We start from the raw sequence: 27104 nt of genomic DNA, 5'->3' as shown, positions 1-27104 counted from the left end.
TGCGCCACCGCCTGGTCAGGCTGTTTTTGTATTTTTTTTAGGAGAACTATTTTAAGCTATGTGTGATATAAAATGATGATCAGAAGGTGTCTTCTTAAATTAATATTTGAATATTCCCTTCACAAATTGGAACTTAAATTGTTCAAAATATATATTAACTATATTTTATCCTGATTATAAAAAGTAGTGTATGATCATTTTTGAAATTTGCAAAAAACATAGAAAAGCACAAAGAATATATATAAAAATCACCCAAGCCCTACAGATAATATGGAGGCTTGTAGTTTTGGTTGAGGAAGTCTAAGCAGAGGGTATTTAGGGCCAGGTTATTTAGTTTGTGAATTGAGAAGTATTTCCTTAAATAGAATAATTATATCATTTGTTTGTGCTGGTCCTTTGGCCTTTGCCAGCTTTTTAATTCCTACCTTCTGAAGGAGCAGGATCGGAGTGGTGAGCAAATGTTGAATTCCTTTCCTTGGATTCTGATAGCGCTGGTGAGAGGCCTGTTGAGAGTAAGAAGTGTGTGTGGAGTACCTGTTAATTTCTGGCTGTTCTTGCTCTCCCAGCGGCAGCTCCAGCATGTCCACACTTCCTCTGATCAATGGTCATGAGAATGGCTAATTGAAGCCATTGCCCACTGGGCAGAATTTGGTCTGGTGAGCAGCAGTTTTCTTTAGTAAGAAAGGCTAGCTGATCATATATGGTCAATATTAAGCAATAGATTTCTTGGAAACCTGGTGGTAGTATCACTGGAGTCCTATGTTCATAACTCCGTGGGACACCATTCAGACTGTAGATTATATAAGTGGTGCCTCTTCTAGCAAACAGCTGGCCTAGCTCCGGTCATTCCTTTTCTCCCCTTAAAGTGAGATTTTACCTTTGATGAAAAAGCTTGAAGGATACTGTTTGGTTTTTTTTTCTCAATTTTGGAAATTTTACTTCACTTTTTTATTTTTCAAGATAAGCTAGCTTTTCATTGTGCAGGAACACAGCACATGGTGTTGAATTTACTTGGGAAATTAACTTTGAATTGATTCTGATGATTATGATTTGAATGAGAGAAAAAGTTTAAACGAAGACAGCAGAAAACTTTTCATTGGAAAATAGTTCTACCTTGTGATTAAAAATTAGAGCAGTACAAAATACAAAAATAAAAAGACAACTCAATTAACAAATGGCCAAGGAAACTGAATAGACATTTCTCCAAAGAAGGTATACAAATGGCGAATAAAGACCTATACAGAGGCTCACTCTCATTAGTCATTAGGTAAATACAAGTCAAAACCATAATAAGATACATTTACATCCACTCAGATGGGCAATAACAAGTGTTGGCCAACCTATGGAGAAATTAGAACTCTCATATGTTACTGGTAGGACTGTAGAATCACACAGCCACTTTGGAAAATGGTCTGACAGTTTTTCAAAATGTTAGCTATAATAGAGTCAATAGCATAGATATAGAATGTCAATGGCAGCATTACTCATAAATGCCAAAAAGTGGAAATAATCCATACATCCATCAACTAATAAAACAATAAACAAAATGTATTATTGTTGGAATATTACCAACAATATTTATTGGTAATATTCCATATCATGGAATATTACCAATAAAAAGGAATGTAATAGTACTGATAATACAATGACATGAATTAATCTTGAAAACATCATGCTAAGTGAAAAAAGGTTATAGGCAAACTATAGATACAAAAATTGTTTTAGTGGTTGCCTAAGACTATGGGATTGACTGCTCATGGATGAATACAAAGTTTCTTTTGGGTCACAAAATATTTCAAAGATTAGATTGTGGTAGTTGTTGCACACTGCTGTGAATATGAATATACTAAAAATCATTGATTGTATACTTTACATGGGCGAATTGTATGTTCTGGTGAATCGTACCTTGATAAAGCTTTTTTAGAAGCTTGAGATAATTAGAGCAGTGAAAACAGGGCCACGTAAGGATATCTTTTCCAGCACACTAGCACCTGTAATTGAAATGACTTGTTTTCTTTAGCATTTATCAACTAAATAATATTTTTCACTGGCTAAAAATACATTTCTTTTAATATCTCAGTGTAATGTCTTGTTTATGTGCAGCCGTGGAACAGACTAGTCATTCTATTTAAGTTTTTAATAACTGCTTTCTTTGGTGGTACAGATTCTAAAACTGAAGCGATACAGGGAACGTGTAGCATGGCTGTTGTGCAAAGATGCATGGACCCCAGTGCCGCCAGCGTTCCATATATTACAAACCTTGATTGATGGAAGGAAGAGAAGACCTGAATAAAAGTGTATAGATGTAAAAATGTAATGTTATAAAGACAGCAATTCTCTGCAAAGTTTGCTAAAAACCATGACAGGATTTTGCTTGTAACTTAACTTACTCTAAAATTTATAACTAAGAATGAGGGTAAAATAATACCAATCCCTTCCCAATCCCCCCAAAAGGAACATTTAATAAAGTAGAGAGCTTGCTCCATTGGTGTCTAAAGAAAGTCATGATAATGAAAATCATGTGAGGGGCAGAGAGAGGCAGATATCCAAGTGGAACACAAGAGTGCCTGGAGACAGACCTGCGCACATGTGGAAACTTGCCCTGTGTTATAGCGATAGCAGTGTTATTCAGTATGTCGGCGTATAAAAATTCCAGCATGAACAAATGTCAAAGATCTATTTATCAGTGAAGTAATCAGCAAGGTGGTAAATGGTTCCAAGAATTTTTGGGGAACTGAAGAAAGAATGTTAGAATAAGACTTGTTATATACAAAAACTGGTTGATCTCTTACAAGGCAATAAAACCATAACCTTACTAGACAAATTATTTGGATATTTACCAGATAGAAAAACCTATAAGTTAACATATAATTTTACAGAGTATAGGCCTCAGTTGATAGTAAATAGCAAATCAGGCCCTGGCCAAGCAGCTCTCAGTTGTCTGGAGGGTGACCCCCATACAACAAGGCTGCAGGCTTGATTTCTGATCAGGACACTTATAAGAATCAACCAATGAATGCATAAATAAGTAGAACATCAAATCAATGTTTCTCTCTTTCTCTCAAATTAATTAAAAAAATAGTAAATAGCAGATCAAACAAAGGTATACCTTTGGCTGGGCCTGTTAGTGCTCCATGGTGACATTGAGAGGACACTGGTTCTCCTTTCGTCTTATTTCCAAGCTAAGACGTAGCTGAAGAATGAGTTATTTATTGGTGTTGGGCTAATTTCCTGTCCACGTGGGAAACAAATATGTGCAGCTCACACTGTACACAAAAATGAATTCCAGATATACTTGCATGTTATATTATTTTCTCCATGTATTTGAAACATTTCTCATAAAAAATTATTTCTTGATGAAACACTAGGTAGTTGTTTAAGTGAGTGAATTAGAACTATATCAAAATACTACTAAATAAAATCTTGATTTGTAGCATGATATACTTATTGTGACATTAATGTAAATTTAAGATACTATAGAATTTCTAGGACGTTGTATACATGTATATAAAAGCATAAAGGACTAAAGGCATCTAGCCCAAACTGTTATACCTCAGAAAAGATGTATAAAATCTAAAATAATTTTATTAATAATTATTAAGTTCTGTTAAATTCAAGTCCATTGTGCCAGGAAAAGACACTAGACATAGCTTTGGAACATGCAACACTTAACTGCCACAAGATACTTGATTTTAGCAGAACTTAATAAAATTTTAATGTTTTACGTAGATGGGATGTCAGATCATTGGAAGAAAAGATGTGGGCTTTTAAAAATTATCTTGAGAAAATGACCAGAGATTAAGAAACAAATTCATAGCACTATCTTATGTTGTGTACTCAAATTATAAATAGATCAACAAATTAAATATGAAAAAGTAACAACATCAGTACAATGATATTAGATCATCTTTGCACAGGGAAGTTTCCCTAAGTAAGCCCTCAAAACCAGCAATGTTGAAGGAAAGAATGATTAATTAAAAAAATCTTTTTTTTTTATTTTATTAATTCATTTTTAAGAGAGACAGAGAGAGAAACAGAAAGAGAGAGAGAAGGGGGAAGAGCTGGAAACATCAACTCCCATATGTGCCTTGACTAGGCAAGTGCTGGGGTTTGAACTGGCAACCTTAGGGTTACAGGTCAGTGCTTTATCCACTGTGCCACCACAGGTCAGGAAAGAATGATTAATTTTGATTTAAAAAAAAACTCAAAAATTTCAACACTGGAGAGAATTTTATAATTAAAGCTAAAGACAAATAAGAAACAGAGACTCTTTTACAGTACATTTCTCTCTTTTTAAAATTTTTTAATTTTTGCCCTGGCCGGTTGGCTCAGCGGTAGAGCGTCGGCCTAGCGTGCGGAGGACCCGGGTTCGATTCCCGGCCAGGGCACACAGGAGAAGCGCCCATTTGCTTCTCCACCCCTCTGTCGCGCTTTCCTCCCTGTCTCTCTCTTCCCCTCCCGTGGCCAAGGCTCCATTGGAGCAAAGATGGCCCGGGCGCTGGGGATGGCTCTGTGGCCTCTGCCTCAGGCGCTAGAGTGGCTCTGGTCGCAACATGGCGACGCCCAGGATGGGCAGAGCATCGCCCCTGGTGGGCGTGCCGGGTGGATCCCGGTCGGGTGCATGCGGGAGTCTATCTGACTGTCTCTCCCTGTTTCCAGCTTCAGAAAAATGAAAAAATAAAAGAAAAAAAATTTTTTTAAATTTTTTGTGACAGAGACAGAGAGACTCAGAGAGAGGGACAGATAGGGATAGACAACCAGGAAGGGACAGAGAGGAGTAGCATCAATTCTTCTTTGTGGCACCTTAGTTGTTCATTGATTGCTTTCTCATATGTACCTTGATCGTGGGCCTTTGGCAGACTGAGTGACCCCTTGCTCGAGCCAGCAACCTTGGGTGCAAGCTGATGAGCTTTGCTCAAACCAGATGAGCCCACGCTCAAGCTGGCGACCTCGGGGTCTCAAACCTGGGTCCTCTGCATCCCAGTCCGATGCTCTATCCACTGTGCCACCGCCTGGTCAGGCTACAGTACATTTTTGATACCATCTTTTTCTTGTCCTTATAAGTGAATCTATAAGAGAACAGATGGGCAAAAATGGTCCAAAAGGGTAGACGGCCTCTTGAATCTTTATTTTTCCAAGTCTGTGAAAAGAGATGGCAGCACTGCCCAGAGTCTTGCTTATGTAGTGCTTGGTGCTTCCTCTGCTCCAGTAGAAAGTTCTTGTGATGGAACATAGCCTGACTTCAAGCTACAATACATTCCCCTTTATCTGTGGTATTGTTTTCCCTACCACCACTCACACCCAACCACTCTTAAGAAGTACCTTGATTTTCCCCTATCCTGATGTGTAAAATTTAGGGAATTTGATCTATTCAAGGTAAGATGAATGTTGAATGTAAAAATTAGAGGGTACTAGGAAGCTTGAAAGGTGGAATATAATCTTACTCCACTTAATTGAAGGCATTATATATTTTAGAATTAAAAAAAAAAAAAAGCCTGACCAGGCGGTGGCGCAGTGGATAGAGTGTCGGACTGGGATGTGGAGGACCCAGGTTCCAGACCCCGAGGTTGCCAGCTTGAGCGCGGCTCATCTGGTTTTAGCAAAGCTCACCAGCTTGGACCAAGGTCGCTGGCTCGTGCAAGGAGTTACTTGGTCTGCTGTAGCCCCCCCCGGTCAAGGCACATATGAAAAATCAATCAATGAACAACTAAGGAACCACACCAAAGAATTGATGTTTCTCATCTCTCTCTGTTCCTGTCTGTCTGTCCCTATCTGTCCCTCTCTCTGACTCTGACTCTGTCTCTGTCACAAAACTAAAAAAAAAAAAAGGTTTCCATCCAAGTACTAACCAGGCCCAGCCCTGCTTAGGTTTCAAGATCAGACAAGACCGGGTGTGTAGAGGGTGGTATGGCTGTAGATGGAGGGGACTTGGGATGGTGAACACACAGTGCAGATGATGTGTTAAGGAGTGGTACACCTGAAATCCGTATGATTTTTTTTTTTTAAAGTGAGAATACAGGAGATAGAGACACAGACTCCTGCATGCACCCTGATCGGATCCACCCGGCCAGCAACTCTGTCTAGGGCCAATGCTTGAATCAACTGAGTTATTTTTAGTGCCTGAAGCCAATGCTTGGACTAACTGAGCCACTGGCTGCAAGAAGGGAAGAGAGAGAAAAGGGGGAAAGGGAGTGGAAAAGAAGCAGATGGTTGCATCTCATGTGTTCCCTGACCCAGGATTAAACCCGGACTTCCTCACACCTGGTCAGTGCTCTATCCACTGGGCTAACTGGCCAGGGCCAGAGATCTGTATGATTTTATTAACCAATGTCATCCAATAAATTCAATAAGAAATTAAATATATAAAAGAATAATAAAGCTTCCCTAATGGGATAGTCAATAATTCATTCTTCTTTATGGGAAGTCTGCTCTTAAGGTGAACGAAGCAGGGGATGGGGCTTCTGTTGTAATTCAGGGCAGGCTCCTCTGTGGACGTTTCCTTCTCTTGAGTGGCTCTGGGTTAATAAAGTGGCCTAAGGTTCTGGAAACCAGATCAGTGTCCGCCTTATCTATGTCAGTTCAGTACTTTGTGGTATATAGACAATCGGACACGAAGCACTTTATTAAAAATAAGATATCTTACAAAATATATGCCCTTTAATTCAACAATTTCTCTTCAGGAAATACTCAGGCAAAAGTGTATGAAGGGACATATTACACTATTGCTTGTAGTCACAAAACATTGGGAGCAACCTCCATGCCCCCAAATGAGGCTCGGGTAACAAATTATGCTACTTCCTTCCATTCAATAAAATGCTGTGCAGACACAAAACAATTCTATTTATTGAAAAGAAAAGTTTCAGGATAAAATAAGGTTTTAATGAAGGAAGTCAGCGTATGTCACCCCTAAATATGCCTCTTTGACATAAAAATTATTTTGAACTGAAGGCAATTAAGCAGTAAAAGGCAGAAAAAGAAAAAGCTCTCCTTTTTCTGCATTAAGGCAGGAAATAAATTCTTACAGTGGAGACAGATACTTATCAGACCACAGAATCTGCAAACAAACCTTATTAAAGTAATCATTCTGTTCCTGGTTACTTCTTCACCATTTACTACTCCTAGTCTAAAAGGTATAAAAGCCTGCTCTTTGCTCATTTGTTTGGCTCTTTATTTTCTTGTGAAGGCTCCCAAGTACCTGTAGTAATTCAATAAAAATTTATATGCTTTTCTCTTGTTCGTCTGTCTTTGTTACTTTTGAGACCCACTCAGGGTCTGAGCCCCCCCCCTCCCCAAGAGGTTCAAAGAAAATTTTTTTCTCTACTATAATATTCCATTTTAATAAAATATAAAAATGTTATGTATAAGTTTATTTGAGAAAAGATCTGGAAGAATATATACAAGGTACAATGCTGTCTTTAGGTAGAGAACTATAGAGGGTGATTTCAGTTAATTCCTTTTTTGTGTGTATGAGAAGAAAAGAAAAATAAGTTTATTTTGGAGGGGCTGTATTTCAGGAATATTCATCGCATAACAGTAGATTTTTGTTATTACTTGGTTTTCCAAATTGCTAAGAAATGAAGGTGAGAAGTACCAAATAATTGAAGGGCTGTGTGGCGTGCTTAAATTTATGTGGACTTTTCCCTGTAAGACGAAGAAAAACCTCACTTTGTCTTTTTTTTCTTCTTCTTTTTATTATCAGGCCTTTCTGCGCAGATATGGCAACAAGCAGCCATCACTTAGCATCGTTAGATACAAAACGAGCCTCTGGACATCACAGATCATCGAATGTGAGCAGGTCAGAAAGGGTGTACGAGCATTCCTGGGGGCACCAGCGTAGCCCACTGGTGAACTATAATGCTGATGTTAGAACAGGGATCTGTGTTTTATGGCTTGATGGGGAGGAGAGAGGCCCAGGTGGGTAGGGTGTCCATTTCACAAATTGGGGAAGGAGGCTAAGGGACTCAGTGAATAAATGTCACTGTCACATAAAAGCAGAAACAAAACTAAATTCAACTTTTGGGGCACAGCTCTCTTTGTATCTTTTTTATCTTAAAATTTTTTTAACCATTAATTTTTTAATAAAATAATATAACCACATTGCCGAGCATCGGGGAAAACGAAGGACAGGAGAAACATAAACTGTAGTTATGACACTTTAATGCGACTGTTAGCGTTTTGGTGTATTTCATTCCAGTTTTTTTTCCTAGGCATGTGTTTCTTAAGATGAATTTAACCACAGCGTTTTCATTCAAATTTGTATTATGGTTATTTTCCTACCTAGAGTCTTCTTGTTATCTTGGGTTAAAAAGTATATTTAAACATGTTTATTGTAGAAAATTCAGGAAATATAGAAAATCATAAAGAATAAAATATATATTACTATCACTATAACTATCATAACTATTTTGAGGTGTGTATTTGTTTTTCTCTTCATATCTAGAGATACTAACTTTTTAAATCATTGCTTAATTGGGATCATATTAAATATGCTATTTAGTAACTTGCTTTTTAAAACTTAGTAAAGCATGACATTTTTTCTTTGCATTATTTTTTATAATATCACATTTAATTGCTAAATATTGTCCCTTTCCTGCCTATTCTGGAATTCACTAGTTGTTTCTTTGTAAACATGTAGGGTATTTCTTTATCACTTATTAAGGCAACTCTATTAAAGCTATTTTTTTTTTTTACTACTACAAGAGAGTGGTTTTCATCTATCCTTACAGGTTTATTGAACTTTAAATTATATAGGAGATCTTTAGCAGTTTGGAATTTGCATTTGAAACTTTATGAGTTTCTCTATGGACTTGGCAGTTTGGCAGTATTAGAAAGGGGTGCGGTAACATGAGGATTGAGGAATGGAGGTGAACTTGAAAATAACTTGAAAGGCTCCTAAGGCATTTATTTTCTGCATTACTATTTTGCTCCATATGTCCCTGTTCATGGAAATATGAGCTTTCTTCAGAAATGTGTGTCCCTCTTTCAGAGGTATCTTCTAATTTATCTGATAGTTTCCTAGGTAACTACTGCATCAATATTTATAATGCCAAGTTTGAAAGCTGTAATAGAATAGCTAAAAAAAGGTATTGAAAGCAATAATAAATAAAGGGTATGATATTTAGAGAGAGCCGCGAGCTGGATATATAGACTGGACTCTTCAGCGTCTGTGTAGTTTTTGAAGTCATGAACCACAAATGCTATTTCTAAGAGAGAGCAAAACAAATAGGAGAATGGAGGAGGGAACCTTTGGGAGCACAGACACTGAAGGGATGGCTGAGGGGATGAGAGTGCAGGCAAGAGCTACAGAGAGAGATGCGTGGGAGAGAGGCGGCCTCCATGGGACGGTGGCTGTGGGGCGGGCAGGGCTTTCGGGGAGGGGCGAGTTTGGAAATTCGGTCAATAGAGCCAGGTGTCGCAGAGGTCTGCGTGCATATAGGTTGAAAAATATCTTTTGCAATTGCAGTTAGTTATCAGAGACCTTTAGTTTGGAGGGTTTCAAGCAAGTTGGGGCAGGAGCCAGGCTGTGCTGGCTGAAGGTGAACGAGGGGGTGGGGCAGTGAAGAAAGTGAGTGTCAGTTCCTCTTTGAAGCTCTGGCCCACAAAGAAAAGGAGCAGGAGAAGTTGTGTTTTAAGAGAGAAAACAAGAGTGAGGGAAAGTTACCTTTTCTTGCCAGTTTAACATTAAAGAGAAATAATTAAGATCTGTGTGAGTTTCTGAGTTGAAAAGGGATCAGAGAAGAGGAGGTTAAAGATATATAAAGGAAGTTCCGGTCAATGGTGGAGTAGGTAAACTGTGCTTGCTTTCTCCCACACCACATCAACGTTACAACTACATTACAGAACAGCCACCCTTGAGAACAACCTGAGGTCTAGCTGAACAGAGGTCATGTCAAGAAGGCTGTAAAGAAGAAGCCAAGTTGAGGCTGGCAGGAAACAGCCACAAAACAGGCTATGCCCACATGTGCTGGTTAAGAATCAGCAGGGATATCTTGGCTGTGAAGGTTCCCCCTGGGGAGGAGAGATTTTGGGCCCACACTGGGCTCCCCAGCCTGGACCACCAGTGCTGGGAAGAAGAGTCCCCATAACATCTGGCTGTTAAATCAGCAGGGATCCTGTCCCTCCTGGTAAGAGGAGAGGTTGCTGGAGTCCCAGGCATTTCTCTTACAGGGCGTGCACATGGACTTACTTGCTCTGAGCTCCAGCACTGGGGCAGCAGCTCAGAAAGCACCAATGACTGGAGGGGCAGCTTTCTCCCAGACGAAGTGCTGGCAAATAGCCAAAACAATCTTGAGAAAGAAGAACAAAGTTTGTACAATAGGTACTGTGCTACCTGATACCAAACTGTGCTATAAGGCCATAGTAATCAAAACAGTATAGTATTGGCATAAAAACAGACACACAGATTAATGGAACAGAATGCAGAGTCCAGAAGTAAATCCCGACCTATATGGTCAGTTAACCTATGACAAAGGAAGGAAGAATGTACAATGCGGTAAAGAGAGTCCCTTCAATAAATGGTGTTGGGAAAACCCGACAGGGTTATGCAAAAATAAAGAAAAAGAAACATCTACTTTCTTACACCATATACAAGAATAAACTCAAAATCGATTAAAGACTTAAATGTGAGACCTGAAACCATAAAACTCCTAAAAGAAAACATGGGCAGTAAACTCTCTGACTTTGATCTTAGTAATATTTTTTTGGATATGTCTCCTCAGGCAAGGGAAACAAAGAAAAAAATAAACAAATGGGACTACCACAAACTAAAAAGTTTTTGCATGAAAAAGGAAACAATAAATGGGAGAGAACGTGCTGACTGGGAGAAGATACCCACCAGTGCTACATGCAGTAGGGTTAATAGCCTATTAGAAAATGGGCAGAGGATCTGAATAAGCACTTCTCTGAAGAGGACATACAGATGGCCAATATGTATGAAAGGATGCTCAGTGTCACTAATCATAAGAGAAATGCAAGTTAAAACCACAATGAGGTATCACCTCACACCTGACAGAGCCAAACAAGGGTTGGTGAGGATATTGAGAAAAAGGAACCCTTGGGCACTGCTGGTGGACATGCTGATTGGCGCAGCCACTGTGGGAAACAGAATGGAAGTTCCTCGAAAAATTGAAGATATGTAGAATTACTCTATGACACAGCAATCTCATTTCTGCATATTTACCCAAAGAAATCAAAACGCTAATTCAAAAAGATACATACACTCCTGTGTTCACCACAGCATTATTTACAATAGCCAAGATAGGGAAGCAGACCATTGATAGATGATTGGATCAAGAAGTGGGGCGCCCTGGCTAGATAGCTCAGGTGGTTAGACTGTTGTCCCAATACGCAAAGGTTGTGGTTTCGATCCCTGGTCAGGGCATACACAGGAACAGATCGATGTTTCTGCCTCTCTTTCTTCCTCTCTCTCTACAATCAACAAATACAAATTAAAAAAAAAAAAAAGTGGGACATACATACAATGGAATATTACTTGACCATAAAAGCAATCTTACTATTTGTGACAACATGGATGGACCTAGAGGTTATTATACTAAGTGAAATAAATCAAAAAAGAGAAAGACAGATACCATATGATTTCCCTTATATATGGAATGTTAAAAAAAATAAACAAAAAAAGCAGAAACAGACTTGTAATACAGAGAACAAACTGATGATTGCCAGAAGAGGGGGGCTTTGGGGCTGGATGAATAAAGTAAATGAATTAAGAAGTACAAATTGGTAGTTACAAACAGTCACAAGGACATAAAGTACAGCATAGGATATGTAGTCAGTAATATTGTAATAACTATGTATGGTGCCAGGTGGGTACTGGTCTTATTGGGAGATTATTTTGTAGGTTATATAAATGTCTAATTATTAATACTATTATATCTGTTTACCCGAGTGTCATATAATATTGCATGTCGACTTTAATTGAAAAACAAATAAACAAAAGATATATAAATGAAGAAATGGAGGGAAATGTAAGACATTATTTATAGGCATAGTCAGTATATTGTAATAACATTTGCAGATTTCATAGCCTTTTCCTTTTTAAAAAATTAATCAGTAAAAATTCCTACTCTGCCTTTTAGTCAACAGGTCTTTTAGTGTATTTGTAAAAACAAACAGTTGTAAAGATATTCTAGAGCAGCCTAAACGGACATCTCTAAAGTGGAACAAATCTACCCTTTTGGACAAGTATGTGGGTAGTTAGACTATGTAGAACAAAACAGCACCCTACCTAATCTATCACTCCTCCTGTGAGTCCTTACTCCACAGATACCCAATTATTTATTCCTCAGCACAAAGTTGTGAGGCAGTCAAGGAGGGTGTTTGGGTCACTATTTGAGAAACAAGAAATCCTGGATATCAAATGACATGCCCAAGGTGCCATGTCCAGGCAGTGGTTGAATTGCAACTTGATGCTCTGTCGTCTCATTTCCAGGCCAGTACACCTTTCATGAACCTCCCTGATTATAACCCCTCTCGTTTATTTAGTCTTACAGTGTTTTGACAACCATGGTTTCTTTTGAGTGTTTTTCAACTTGAAAGAGCCAGCAGAGAGTCTTTTCCCTTATAAAGATCACAATGCCTTGTAACACTGATACCCTTTGAGTTCGAGTTTATTGCTGGTGTCCTTACAGGGCACCGTGACACAAAGCTTCAGTCATTTGTAAGTTTTGTGTTCATACTTCAAGTCTGTTGACACATTGGTTGATGAAAGAGCCGTGTTAAGATCACTTTTGGGCCCTGGCCGGTTGGCTCAGCGGTAGAGCGTCGGCCTAGCGTGCGGAGGACCCGGGTTCGATTCCCGGCCAGGGCACACAGGAGAAGCGCCCATTTGCTTCTCCACCCCTCCGCCGCGCTTTCCTCTCTGTCTCTCTCTTCCCCTCCCGCAGCCAAGGCTCCATTGGAGCAGAGATGGCCCGGGCGCTGGGCATGGCTCTGTGGCCTCTGCCTCAGGCGCTAGAATGGCTCTGGTCGCAATATGGCGACGCCCAGGATGGGCAGAGCATCGCCCCCTGGGGGGCAGAGCACCGCCCCTGGTGGGCGGGCCGGGTGGATCCCGGTCGGGCGCATGCGGGAGTCTGTCTGTCTCTCCCTGTTTCCAGCTTCAGAAAAATGAAAAAAAAAGGAAAAAAAAAAAAAGATCACTTTTGGAAAAGTGAGGAAAGACTTGCCACCTTGGCTCAAGGATTTCCCATTACCTCCTCCTGCAACACACTTCTTGATTATTTTTGAGAGCCATGTTTGGTCTTTCCATAGCAAGTGATATAATGACACAGTTGCCCACTTTAAAATCCTGAGATACAGTGTGTTTTGTCTTCTCAATCTACTTGAGAAATTTGTTAAAAGCAGGAAGCAAAACAGGGATCTAGAGTCTGAGGAATAAAGGAATGGAGAGGAAACCTGTTACAGACTTCTTCATCCTTCCCTTACCGAGCTGAGATTGTCAGCTGAGTGTGGCACCGACCACTGTATCCTTAGTTACTTAAGGAAGGTTGGGAGACTCCCGGGGTTCTGCAGGGAGTTCTGGTCCCTTAAGAGGCCGAGTTCCAGAGACTTCAGTGAGATAATGTTTTCTAGAGACTAAATCATTTAAGGTTACGGCCAAATTTTGACTAGGGGCTTGTGAGAAAAGAGGGGACCCTCGCTCTTTGCTTGGTTAGTAAAGGGTGAAGGGTAGAGGAAATTATTGTTTAATCAGTATGGGGTTTTGGTTTGGCAAGATGAAAAAGTTCTAGAGATTGGTTGCACAACAATGTAAATATATACTTAAAAATGGTAAATTTTATGTTACGTGTATTCTACCACAATTAAAAATATTGTTATAGAGTTCAACCTAGCTTTCTTTGACCTTTTTTATCTTAGAAGGGTGGTAGATATATTTCCCATGTGGTTAAGACATCTATACCATCCCCTCTTGGAAGGATCCCTCCTAGTTTGAGAAAGAAGATGGTGGGCTGAGCTCAGAGGAGCTGAGGCAGGGTTTTTGTATGCTTCTCACCTTCTTGTACTTACATTCTTCTCCGTGGCTCTTTCTAACCCATTTGGCATTAGCCTATGGGACTTTTGCTTTGTTGCTTATTGTCCAGGATCTGCACAAGTAGGGTAAACTAGGAGTAGTTACCACTCTTTGCCAAATAGAAGCCATTTCAAAGTAAGTTAATTTTATTAGAGACCTATTGGGCAATGCTAAATTATTACCATATTGATGAGGTAGTAAAGAGCAGCTCATTATAATTATACTTATTGACAAATCAGGATAGTCAGGAAAGGCTTGAAAGCACAAGTAATTTACATGAATTTGATATATGATATTCTAGTTTTGTAGACTAAGTGCTTTTTAAGAAAAATTGATAAAAACTCCAGTCTTCCTGTTACCAGAATACTAAAACAGACATGATGTGAGGTACTGTGGCACCGTAGTGGTGGCTCTGGGTCAGAACTCTGCTTTTCTATTTGGGTCTAAAGGACAAGCATGCAATTCACATGAGAGACACTATCCACTTATATTCTTTTCAACAATAATAGTATTTACCTCATTCATTTAGTGCATTGTTATTGGCATTTTTACTTTGTGCTATCTTTTGTGTTCCTCATAGCAGCAATGTTAATACTTGCTGAGTAGGTATTGTCCTGTCCTTATATCCTTTTTATAGTTGAGGAAACAGAGACTTAGAGAGGTTAGGTGACTTGCCTGAAAGTCTCACCATCCAACACAGCCCACTATACATTATAAACTTATTGGGTTCTTAAAAAGAAGGTGTGCCAGGAGTCTCTGTGGTCTGGTTGTCCAGCTATGGGGTACCTCTGAGCCTCTGAACTCACAGGGCTGAAATGATTGACCTGAGGCACATTGGCCTGGAGCTCCTGAGGACGGGAGACCTGTAGTCCTCAGCACAGATTGGATCTTGAATGTGCTTGGAGAAGGACCCTGGATGTTCCCACATGTGTTGGTAAAGGTCTATGAAGAGTAAATTGTAATCCTGCTACCATCCTGTGCCTACAAATCCTTTGATTAGTTTGGCTTTGAAAGAACTGTCTCTTTTTTGGCCTAAGTCTAGAACCAGTTGAGATATTGGTGAAGGGGTCAGCTCTACAGAGATCAAACTCTCAGCCTAATTATTCTTAAAAGCTGTCTTGGAGGGTTATGACTTAAATGCATGGAGAAATGGGCTTTTTTTTTGTTTTTGTATTTTTTGTATTTTTCTGAAGCTGGAAATGGGGAGAGACAGTCAGACAGACTCCTGCATGCGCCCGACCGGGATCCACCCAGCACGCCCACCAGGGGCAATGCTCTGCTCCTCCGGGGTGTTGCTCTGCCCCGACCAGAGCCACTCTATCGCCTGGGGCAGAGGCCAAGGAGCCATCCCCAGCGCCCGGGCCATCTTTGCTCCAATGGAGCCTCGGCTGCGGGAGGGGAAGAGAGAAACAGAGAGGAAGGAGTGGGGGGTGGAGAAGCAAATGGGCGCTTCTCCTATGTGCCCTGGCCGGGAATCGAACCCGGGTCCCCTGCACGCCAGGCCGACGCTCTACCGCTGAGCCAACTGGCCAGGGCCGATAAATGGGCTTTTGACACACCCCTGCATGAAATTTTTAGGCACTGAATTGCAAGCATCCTTTGTGAGGGTGGTGATGGTGGTGGGGGAGAGCCCGTCTGTTTGGCTCACTGTATCACGGAGAGCATAGACTGTGATGAGCTCCCCTTCCCTGTGGGAAAGGGGCTGGACCACTCGTGCCCAGTTTTTCTTTCCAGTATACCAGTCAGATAATTCCTCTCCGGAGGAGGAGTGAAAAGGGAGGAGAGTCCAGGTGTGTTAATCCGTGAAGTCCCCCTCAGGTGAATCTGAGAAGTTGGAAGAAATGTTCTTCCCTCACAGTTGTTACTCTTCTGCAAGTTTCCTTTTTTTTTTTAAATAGAGAGCTAAGTTTCCTGTTTTGATTCACATCAATGTTTACAATGTTCATTTATCCTTAGTTGAAAACCTGATTACTATCGAGCCTTTAGTACATGGAGGTGGATTTAAAATAAGTTTATATTTGAGATGCTTTTGGAAAGTTCTAAAATGTTAATAACTAACTGTTCAGTGGGGTGTGCAATTGTTTTAAACAGTTGATTTTATCGAGTTCAGGAGGCTACTGAAAAAGTAAGGACTAATTTAGAGGAACTCAGAAGTACTGCATTACCATATATTAGTTTTTTAGACTTTTGTTCATTTTAACAGAAATCATAAAAATCCCCTTTCTACCTTTTAATCAACAGGGCTTATGAATCAGATGTGGTAAAAGTAGGTCATCAGATTCCGAGCCAAGTGTAGAGAAACTGCCTGGTCAGAAAGCGTGAATGTGTATGTGGTTCTTATCAGGTGAGGCTGGGCAGTTTGACATTCCTGGAGAATTACACTCAATATAAATAGTGCTCATCCTGTTATTTCCACGTGCTTACCTAGTTTTTTGTTTTGTTTTTTTTATTCATTTTTTAGAGAGGAGAGGGAGAGACAGAGAGAGAGAGAGAGAGAGAGAGAAAGGGGAGGGAGGAGCTGGAAGCATCAACTCCCATATGTGCCTTGACCAGGCAAGCCCAGGGTTTCAAACTGGCGACCTCAGCATTTCCAGGTCGATGCTTTATCCATTGCACCACCACAGGTCAGGCTGCTTACCTAGTGTTTATAACTACCTTATACAGTAGTAACCGCAGGCTTGCCTATTCCCATTTTACAGATAAGGAAACAAGCTTAGAGGTAATGTGGTTGTTCAAGGTTACAAAGCTGGGAAATGGTACAGATAATACTTTTCACTTTTTAAAAAAACATTACTTTTGTGTGTAATATACAAATCAGTATTTTTCATAAAAGAAACATGAAAAAATTTCAAATAATTTGGAAAGAAGAGAAAAAAGCCACCAGTAATCTCTCTACCTAAGTCAGTCTACATTGTGAGTTCTTAGAGGGTAAAACAAGGTCTCCAGGTAAATAATTGAAAGCGGTGTTGGGCGTTCGAGATCTGGTTTCCTAGGACCACAGTTTTGAGTGCGATCAGTATAGGAAATTTCTGATTGTGGCTCTTGGTGCAGAGGGGCTCCTGGGCTCTTGGCTAAAGCAGGAACTTTCTCTGGGTGCACTTAGCAAAGAATCTAAAATTCCTGTTTCCTTCTTCTGCCTCCTTGATCCATAATACATAATAGCCCTCCTCTTCCCTCACCACACACATATCCTCAAATCGTCATAAATACACTTCTGACATGTTCACTATCTTTGTGTGTGTGTGTGTGTGTGTGTGTGTAAGACCTTTATGCCTTTGTTTCTTCTGCATACATTGTGAAACGGGAGGGCATTTCAAAGATGAGGCCATGGACTGTGGGAGGTTAAGTGACTTGCCAAAGATCACATGGCTAAGAATGGCAATGCTGTTTCAGTTTCCGGTCCAGGAATTTTCCTTCTCTCATGTCAGGCTTGAGGAGGACGCCATGGTGATGAGCCTCTTGCAAGATAGTTGGCTGCTTGTAAATAACTGTACTGTTCACTCTGATCGAATAGACAGGGGTGGGGGGGCTGGGCAGAAGTGTTTGAACTTCTCTGGTAGATATGGGCAGCTATTTTAGGTTTTGAACCTGAGGAGGCAGTAAGGTTGAATCTGTTTTAGGAAGAGTAGTGTGAGAGTGGTGTCCAGGATGAATTAAAGAAAAATTAGTATTATTTGGGAACTTATTGGGCCCACCCCCGGCCTACTGAGTCAGGATCCCTGGTGGTGGGGTCCAGCTGTGCGTTTACTAACAAGCCCTCCAGGGAAGGGTAACGTATGCTGAAGTTGGAGAACCATCCAATCAAAGCAGTAACAGTCAGGAAGTTGTTCTGGGAGACTTTCAGAATTCAGACTTGATGTGATAAGAGTCTCAGTTAATGAGATGGCAGAGGAAATGGAGACCAGTGACACCACTTGGCAGGCACCAAAGAATTATATACTGTAGAGGGGTGATCGTCACAGGTACGAGTACCTGAATTCTACCAGGCACAGGAAATTGCTTTACATGCGTGACCAGGTCAGAACAATAACTCTTCCAGAAACCAGCACGTAACAGGAGGCAAGGGAGGTGCTGATTTCTATCTGAGTAAACATCATTTATTTTTATGTTTCTGTTGACAACTTGCTCTCTGTTGGTCATTCCTTGAAAAACACATGGTCATGCTGGTGTTCTGCCTGTGAGTTGTGTTTCTTATTTTCCTGTGAATAACTTGGTAAAACCGCTTAGAAGAGGTGAGTTCACTGTGTTTGAAGGTGCTACTGTCCCACTCGTGTTACTCCCTGTAAGCTGGGAAGTGCATCCTCCCAGGTGACACTGGCCTGCTGAGAGGTACAGGTGATGGCTTGTTTGGCAGAAGGAGCAGCCTGTTCACAGCCCGTTTCCTTGTACTACAACCTGAGCTGTAGCCAGAGAGCTGGTGGGAGTGCCGATGAAGGGAACAGGTGAGAAGCAAAACTGAAACACCCAGAAGTTGAAGGGTTGATTCGAAAGGGACTGGAGATTTCTGAGCTAAAACTTTATTTTTGTTCTTAGAGTAAACCCCATCTTTTCTGCCACTGTGGTTTCTGACTGCTTACTGCCTTTATTTTCTTCCACTCTCTTTCATTTTCTTCCACTCTCTGCCTTGCTCACCACATTCCCAGCTTAGAATCTTCCCCTCACACCCCTTAACCTAGATATTCCCATGTCTGGATCCGTGTTCTAGCACTCAGAGGTCACCCTTAAAGTGTTCCATGACCATCTCATTAATATTGGGCCCTGCCCCACCCACCTTCCCAAACCAGTTTCTCTCCCAGATCTTTAACCCAGCCCGGGATGAGCTTAGTCAGCTGCCCACCCGGGGAGAATGAAGGCTGCTCTAGAGCCCTGGCCCTGTATGTCTCGCCTATCGCTGTATCCCCAGCCCCTGGAAGGGTGCCTGTTGCAGACTCAGAGCTAAATGAATATCAGCTGAATGAATTCTAAATAGAGATTTGATTGGGGTAAGGGGTAGATCAGTGGTAGTCAGCCTGGTCCCTGCCGCCCACTAATGAGTGTTCCAGCTTTCATGGTGGGTGGTAGCGGAGCAACCAAAGTATAAATAAAAAGATAGATTTAACTATAGTAAGTTGTTTTATAAATATTTATTCTGCCAAACTTAGCGAAAATCCGACATAAAGTACTTGGTAAGTAATTATTATTATATGCTTTAACTTGCTGTAACTCTGCTTTATAAATTTTATAAAGTAAAGTTACTTCCCTACTTTATAAATCACCATTACTGTGGAACCAGTGAGTGGTTAGAAAATTTTACTACTAACAGAGATACAAAAGTGGGTGGTAGATATAAAAAGGTTGACTACCCCTGGGGTAGAGGAAGGAGATGGGGTAAAATAGGCCTGCTGATACCGGCAGCCAGTGATGGCTGTGTCGGACTGGGGAGTAGAGGAGAAGCAAGACCAATCCAAGAGATGTTCAGGAAGTAACACTGGCCAAATTGGGTGACGGATTCAAGGGAAGTATCAAGCAACTTTCTTGTGAAAAATCTTCCCAAGAAAGGTTTGTGAATGCCTGGCATTCCTTTTTGGCCTCTTTAGACTCTGGAGACTTAAGGGCAAAGCAGTTCTGGGTCATTCAGGTTTCTCCAGAGAATCAGGACCAGTAGGATCTTTAAGAGGAGGAGATTAATCTTGGGAGTTGGCTCATGTGATCATGGAGGCCTAGAGGTCACACACCTGTTTTCTGCAAGCTGTAGAACCAGCAAAGCCAGTGGTGCATTCAGTTTGAGTGCGAAGGCCTGAAAACCAGGAGCAGAGGGAGCAGAGTATGGATGTCCCACTCAAACAGAGAGTGCACACAAGTTCCCGCGTCCCTTGCTTTTGTTCTATGCCAGCGCTCCATGGATTGGATGGTGCTCACCCACCTTGGGGAGGGCCGTCTGTTTTACTCAGTTCACCTATTCAACAGCCAGTGTCTTCTAGAAACACCCTCACAGACACATCCAGAAATAGTGTGTTACCAGCTGTGTGGACATACCTTAGCTCAGTCGAGTGGACATGTAAATTAACCATCACAAATGTTTAGATCTTCAGCTATCCCTCTGCCAATGGCTTGTCTCATTTCAGTACTGCCCTGCAGTAGAGGTGCTGTTAAGCCTGAGGCATGAGGAATTCTCTGTTTCTTCCCAGATGAGCTTTACTTAACCACCCCCACCTCACTCAACAATATCTATTGAGCATGTGCTATATTATAGGTACCACGAAGGCACTGGTGGCACGGCAGGGACCAAAACAGCCTCTTTGCATTTATGTCCTAGAGAGGGAGGATAGACAAAGACAAACTTGTCCACCAGTGCTGTGGGGATACTTTGGTGGTAATAAGTGGTATGGAGTGAAAAAATGGTGAGACGCGATGGGGCGGCGTGAGCGAGACGGTTCTGAGTTGATGCTTGTTGAGCTCAGAACTGAATAAAAGAAAGGAACTGGCCACGAGAAGTTTTGGGGACAGGGGATCGCTCCTTGGAGAACCTTCAGAATCCAGTTCTGGTAGATAAGTAACTGGTGTGATTTTTGTTTTCACGCTTGAAAGAATGAATTTGGAGAGATTGGAGTATGGAAATTAAAATTTAAGTACTTTTAAATAACTTTTTACTGCTCATTTACTTATTGAAAAGTTTTTTTTTGAAGAGTTTTTTTAAATTAAATATTGTTACACAGAACATATTAGAGATGGTTCTAGTTTTAAAGAGCAAAATTTCTATCAGTTGTAAATAATTAACAGGTAATTTTCCAACAAGGGTAAAAACATGACTGTCATAGAGATGTAGAAATGAACACTAATTAAAGACTTAACTCATTAGTCAATGAGGGAACTAGGCGCATGTTATAGTGTTCATAGGAGAAATGTAAATAGCACAAATTTATATAGAATAAAGGAGTGTTGAAGTGAATGTGCAAATTCAGGGACTAGTTTCTTCCACGTTGGAGGAAAGTCAGTTGAACTCAACTGGCCAGGACTGACTTGACATGCCTATAGGCAATTATTTTGCATTGCAATCAGTAACTTAAAATTTACAGAGTTGTAAGATAGCTCCCATAAAATCAAAGCAGGTAACTTGGAGGGGTCTCTTCTAGACAATTCAGTTTGCCACTGAAGCCTATTTTTCCCCCTTATATGATCAAACCAAAACAAAATAACCTCCACTGCCCCCATGAATAGAGTTAGGCCCTGTACTTGTAGTCTTTGGAGTGACGGTGGGTGGGTGGGGTGGGGACGGTCATTTATTCACTGCCTGTTAGGGGCATTGTCATTTATTCCATCTTCACGATAGCCTCATGAAATAGGTGGCAGTGTTCGCGTTTTACAGGTCAGAGAGGCAGCTTCCAGAGGGTCAAGACACTGCTAGTAAGTGGCAGAGTTAGAATTCCAGATTATCTGTCTGTCTCGAAAGTGTGTTTACATACCCCTCCCCCCTGCAACAACTTGCTAATAATATTAAATGCTATAGAAATGCTGTATATATTTTTCTTGATCTTTAGGTCACCATCAGCCAAGATTGACCTCAAGAGGGGCCTGGAAGAGTGTGAAGTGGCGCTGAAATTATTTCTAAGTAACAGATTTAAAGATGCCTTAGAATTGCTTCGACCATGGTAATTGACTTTAGTTCTTTTAGATAAAATAACTTTTTTGGGGGGATTTTTTGATGATTGTCTTTTATGTCAGTCTTGTCAGTTAATTTATTTGTATTTTCACCTTAATATTTGGTTGTGACTGCTTACTCTTGGTTATTTTTAATATCCAGTTAAGAACTGTCTTTTCACCTTTAATCAGTAGAAAATTTCTGATTCTCCTATTTTAATTTCTGTACTTGTTTGAATAGTGTCATTTATGAAGTTTTGTAGAGCTTTATTTTGCTTTTTTCAGTGAAGTGTTTTTATGGATGTTCCTGTTAAGGTTAAATATAACAAAATTTTTCTTTGAAAGGGGAATGGGAAGAACTAGAATATGCTCATTTCAAATACTGAAACACTGAAGATAATATAAATATTACCAGGACTTGTTTATGCGATAAACAACTTGAACAACTTAACTCAATTAATAGTACCTGTTAATTTCTAAAATGTGGCAGCAAAAGCTGTGCTAAGCCTTCTTATTAGGCCTCACGTGGACCCTGTGCCCCCAGCCCTACAGTGCAACTATGTATTTTTATTTTATTTTTATTTATTGTGTTTACATAGATTTTAGTGTCCCCTTGAATGCATTCCCCCTCCCCCATATTCCCCACAACATCCCCCTTTTCCCTCTCCCCGCAACGACCTCCCCCTTTCCCTCCAAAATTAGCTTTTCTGCTCTCTATAACGTTGTGTTATATCTGTATAATTTCACCAATTTCTTTCCCTTTTCTGATCCCATCCTCTCATCCCCTTTCCCTCTGTCCAGTTTCCCTCTGGACCCATTGATCCTGCCTCTGTCTCTATTCTGTTCCTCAGTTCATATTGTTCATTGGATTCCTCAAATGAGTGAGATCATATGATATTTTTCTTTCTCTGCCTGGCTTATTTCACTTAACATAATAGTTTCCAGGTCCATCCATGTTGTTGCGAAAGGTAAGATTTCCTTATTTTTCATGGCCCCATAGTATTCCATAGTATATATGTACCACTGCTTTTTAATCCATTCATCCACTGATGGACACTTGGGCTGTTTCCAGATCTTTGCTATTGTGAACAATGCTGCCATAAACATGGGGGTGCATTTCTTCTTTTCAAACAGTGCTATGGTGTTCTTGGGGTATATTCCTAAAAGTGGGATGACTAGGTCAAAAGGCAGTTCCATTTTTAATTTCTTGAGGAATCTCCATACTGTTTTCCACAGTGGCTGCACCAGTCTGTGTTCCGACCAGCAGTGCAGGAGGGTTCCCTTTTCTCCACATCCTTGCCAGCACTTATTGTGTGTTGTTTTGTTGATGAGTGCCATTCTGACTGGTGTGAGGTGATATCTCATTGTGGTTTTAATTTGCATTTCTCTAATGATTAGTGATGTTGAACATTTTTTTATTTGCCTATTGGCCATCTGTCCTCTTTGGAGAAGTGTCTATTCATTTCTTTTGCCCATTTTTTTTTGCCCATTTTTTTTTGCCCATTTTTGATTGGATTACTTATCTTCCTGGTATTGAGTTTTACAAGTTCTTTATAAATTTTGGTTATTAACCCCTTATCAGACATATTGTCAAATATGTTCTCCCATTGTATGGTTTGTTTTTTTATTTTTTTCATATTGTCTTTAGCTGTGCAAAAGGTTTTTAGTTTGATATAGTCCCATTTGTTTATCCTGACCTTTATTTCCCTTGTGAGTGGAGATAAATCAGCAAATATATTGCTGCGAGAGATGTTGGTGAGCTTACTGCCTATGTTTTCTTCCAAGATGCTTATGGTTTCACGACTTACATCTAATTCTTTTATCCATTTTGAGTTTATTTTTGTGAATGATGTAAGTTGGTGGTCTAGTTTCATTTTTTTTGCAGGTAGCTGTCCAATTTTCCCAACACCATTTGTTAAAGAGACTGTCTTTACTCCATTGTATACTATTATCTCCTTTGTCAAATATCAATTGTCCATAAAGGTGCGGGTTTATTTCTGGGTTCTCTGTTCTGTTCCATTGATCTATATGCCTGTTCTTATGCCAGTACCAGGCTGTTTTGAGTACAATGGACTTGTAGTATAACTTGATATCAGGAAGTATGATACCAGCCACTTTATTCTTTTTCAAGATTGCTGAGGCTGTTTGTGTTCTTTTTTGGTTTTATATGAATTTTTGGAATATTTGTTCTATATCTTTGAATTATGTCATTGGTATTTTAATAGGAATTGCATTGAATTTATAAATTGCTTCGGGTAATATAGACATTTTAATGATGTTTATTCTTCCTAACCATGAACATGGTATATGCTTCCACTTGTTTGTATCTTCTTTAATCTCTTTTATCAGTGTTGTATAATTTTCCAAGTACAAGTCTTTAACCTCCTTGGTTAAATATACTCCTAGCTACTTTATTTATTTTTAGTTACAATAGTGTATGGGATTGTTTTCTTAATTTCTCTTTCAGACAGATCATTGATGGTGTATAAAAATGCCTCTGATTTCTGAGTATTAATTTTATATCCTGCCACCTTGCTGAATTCATTTATCAGGTCCAGTAGTTTTTTGACTGCGACTTTAGGGTGTTCTATGTATAATATCATATCATCAGCAAATAATGATAGTTTTACTTATTCTTTTCCAACTTGGATGCTTTTTATTTTTTCTTCTTGTCTGATTGCTGTGGCTAGGACTTCCAGGACTATGTTGAATAAGAGTGGTGGAAAGGGACACCCCTGCCTTTTTCCTGATCTTAAGGTTATTGCTTTTAATTTTTGCCCATTGAGTATGATGTTGGTGTGGGTCTGTCATATATGGCCTTTATCATGTTGTGGTTTGTTCCCTATATTCCCACTTTGCTGAGAGTTTTGATTATAAATGGGTCCTGGATTTTATCAAATGCTTTTTCTGTTTCTATTGATATTATCATGTGCTTTTTCTCCTTCCTTTTGTTTATGTGATGAATCACATTGATTGATTTGTGAATATTGTACCAGCCTTACCTCCCCAGAATAAATCCCACTTGATCATGATGTATGATTTTTTTTATGTATTGCTGGATCCGGTTTGCTAATATTTTGTTGAGGATTTTAGCATCTAAATTCATCAAGGAAATTGGCCTATAGTTTTCTTTCTTTGTGCTGTCTTTGCCTGGTTTTGGAATCAGAATTATGCTTGCCTCATAAAAGGAGCTTGGAAATCTTCTCTCCTCTTGAATTTTTTGAAATAGCTTGAGAAGGATAGAGGTTAGTTCTTCTTTGAATGTTTGGTAGAATTTGCCTGTGAAGTCATCTGGCCTAGGGTTTCTGTTTGTTGGGAGTTTTTTGATAACTGTTTCGATCTCATTTGTTGTAATTGGTCTATTTAGGTTTTCTGATTCTTCCAGATTGATTTTTGAGAGCTTATATTTTTCAAGGAATGTGTCCATTTCACCTAGGTTGTCTAATTTTTTGCCATACAGTTCTTCATAGTATTTTTTTACAATCCTTTGCATTTCTGCTGTGTCAGTTTTTACTTCTCCACCCTCATTTCTAATTTTATTTATTTGAGTCCTCTCTCTTTTTTTCTTGGTGAGTCTAGTTGAAGGTTCATTGATCTTGTTTACCTTTTTGAAGAACCAGCTCTTGGTTTCATTGATCCTCTGTATTGTGTTTTAGCCTCTGTGTCATTTTTTTCTGCTCTGATCTTTATTATTTCCTTCCTTCTACTTTCTCTGGGCTTTACTTGCTGTTCTTTTCCTAGTTCTTTTAGTTTCAGGGTTAAATTGTTTATTTGAACTTTTTCTAGCTTCTTAAGGTATGCTTGTAATGCTATGAACTCCTCTGAGGACTGCTTTGCTGTGTGCCATAAATTTTGAGTTGTTGTATGCTCATTTTCATTTGTTTCAAGGAAATTTTTTATTTCTTCCTCAATCTCATTGTTGACCCATTCATTATTTAATAACATGCTGTTTAGTTTCCAAGCGTTTTGAGTGTTTTTTCAGTTTTACTATTGTAGTTGATTTTTAGTTCCATGCCAATGTGGTCAGAAAAGATGCTTAATATGATTTTAATCTTCTTAAATTTGTTGAAACTTGTTTTATGCCCGAACATGTGGTCTATCCTAGAGAATGTACCATGAGCACTTGAAAAGAATGTATATTCTGCTACTTTAGGGTGAAAGGTTCTGAAGATATCAATTAAATCCAGTTGATCTAGTGTATCTCTTAATTCTGCTGTTTCTTTGTGAATTTTCTTTCTTGAGGGTCTATCCAGTGATGTTAGTGGGGTATTGAAATCCTCTAGTATTATCGTATTGCTGTTGATCTCGCCCTTTATGTCCATTAAAGTCTGCTTTATAAATTTTGGTGCTCCTATATTAGGTGCATAGATATTTATAATGGTTATCTCTTTCTGTTGGATTGCTCCCTTTATCATTATTAGTGATCTTCTTTATCCCTTACTATAGTCTTTGTTTTAAAATTTATTTTTTCAGATATAAGTATTGCTACCTCAGCCTTGTTTTCATTTCCATTTGCATGAAATATTTTTTTTTCCATCCTTTTACTTTCAGTCTATGTGTATCTTTTGTTTTAAGGTGTGTCTCTTGTAGATAGCATATGTACAGATTCTGTTTTCTTAACCATTCAGCTACCCTATTTCTTTTGATTGGAGTATTTAATCTATTAAGGTTATTATTTATTTGTCATTGTTTATTGCCATTTTTTTCTTTAAATCTACATTCCTCTTTTACTAGATTTTTTCCTCACTTTGTTTTGTCTACAGCAGGCCCCTTAACATTTCTTGACATATTGGTTTGGTTGTGATGAATTCCTTGAGGGTTTTTTTTTTTCTAGGAAGGTTTTTATTTCTCCTTCAATTTTAAATGATAGCCTTGCTGGATAAAGAAGTCTTGGTTGTAGGTTCTTGTTTTGCATTACTTTGAATATTTTTTGCCATTCCTTTCTGGCCTCAAGTGTTTCTGCTGAAAAGTTTAATGTCATCCTTATGGGGTCTCCTTTGTATGTGATGGACTGTTTTTCTCTTACAGCTTTTAGTATTGTTTCTTTATCTCTTAGCTTTGGTATTTTGATTATAATGTGTCTTGGTGTAGGTCTTTTTGGGTTCTTTTTTAATGGAGCTCTCTCTACTTCTTGAACCTGTATGACTCTTTCCTGCATCAATTTAGGGAAATTTTCAGCTATAATTTCTTCATTCAGGTTCTCTATGCCTTGTTCTTTCTCTTCTCCTTCAGGAACCGCTATTATGCGGATATTGTTTCTCTTCATATTGTCACAGAGCTCTCTTAGTGTTTCCTCAGACTTTTTGACCTTCTTTTCTTTTTGATGTTCTGCTTCTGTGCTTTCACTTAGCTTGTCCTCTAAGTTGCTGATTCGATCCTCTGCTTCATCCAGCCTGCTTTTCCTTCTTTCTAGTGTAGTCTTCATTTCTGATACTGTGTTTGTCATTTCTGTCTGATT

The 27104-nt window shown here is 39.6% G+C and overlaps 1 protein-coding gene across 3 annotated transcripts in view; it reads left to right on the top strand.

The window, feature by feature from the left end:
• The window catches only part of TTC39B (tetratricopeptide repeat domain 39B), a 175083-nt gene that overhangs the window by 80064 nt on the left and 67915 nt on the right, over positions 1 to 27104 (top strand). Inside the window, exons 3-4 of one of the 3 annotated variants that reach the window (XM_066257283.1) lie at positions 7700 to 7795; positions 21547 to 21657. In XM_066257283.1, coding sequence (XP_066113380.1) covers positions 7700 to 7795; positions 21547 to 21657 — 207 coding nt within the window. Of the gene's footprint in view, positions 1 to 7699; positions 7796 to 18347; positions 18472 to 21546; positions 21658 to 27104 lie in introns of those variants that run through there. The other 2 variants (XM_066257284.1, XM_066257285.1) reach the window with 2 other exon arrangements.

Source organism: Saccopteryx bilineata, chromosome 2 (assembly GCF_036850765.1).
Source record: "Saccopteryx bilineata isolate mSacBil1 chromosome 2, mSacBil1_pri_phased_curated, whole genome shotgun sequence".
NCBI classification, from domain to species: Eukaryota; Metazoa; Chordata; class Mammalia; order Chiroptera; family Emballonuridae; genus Saccopteryx; species Saccopteryx bilineata.
This window is presented reverse-complemented; position numbering and strand designations above follow the sequence as displayed.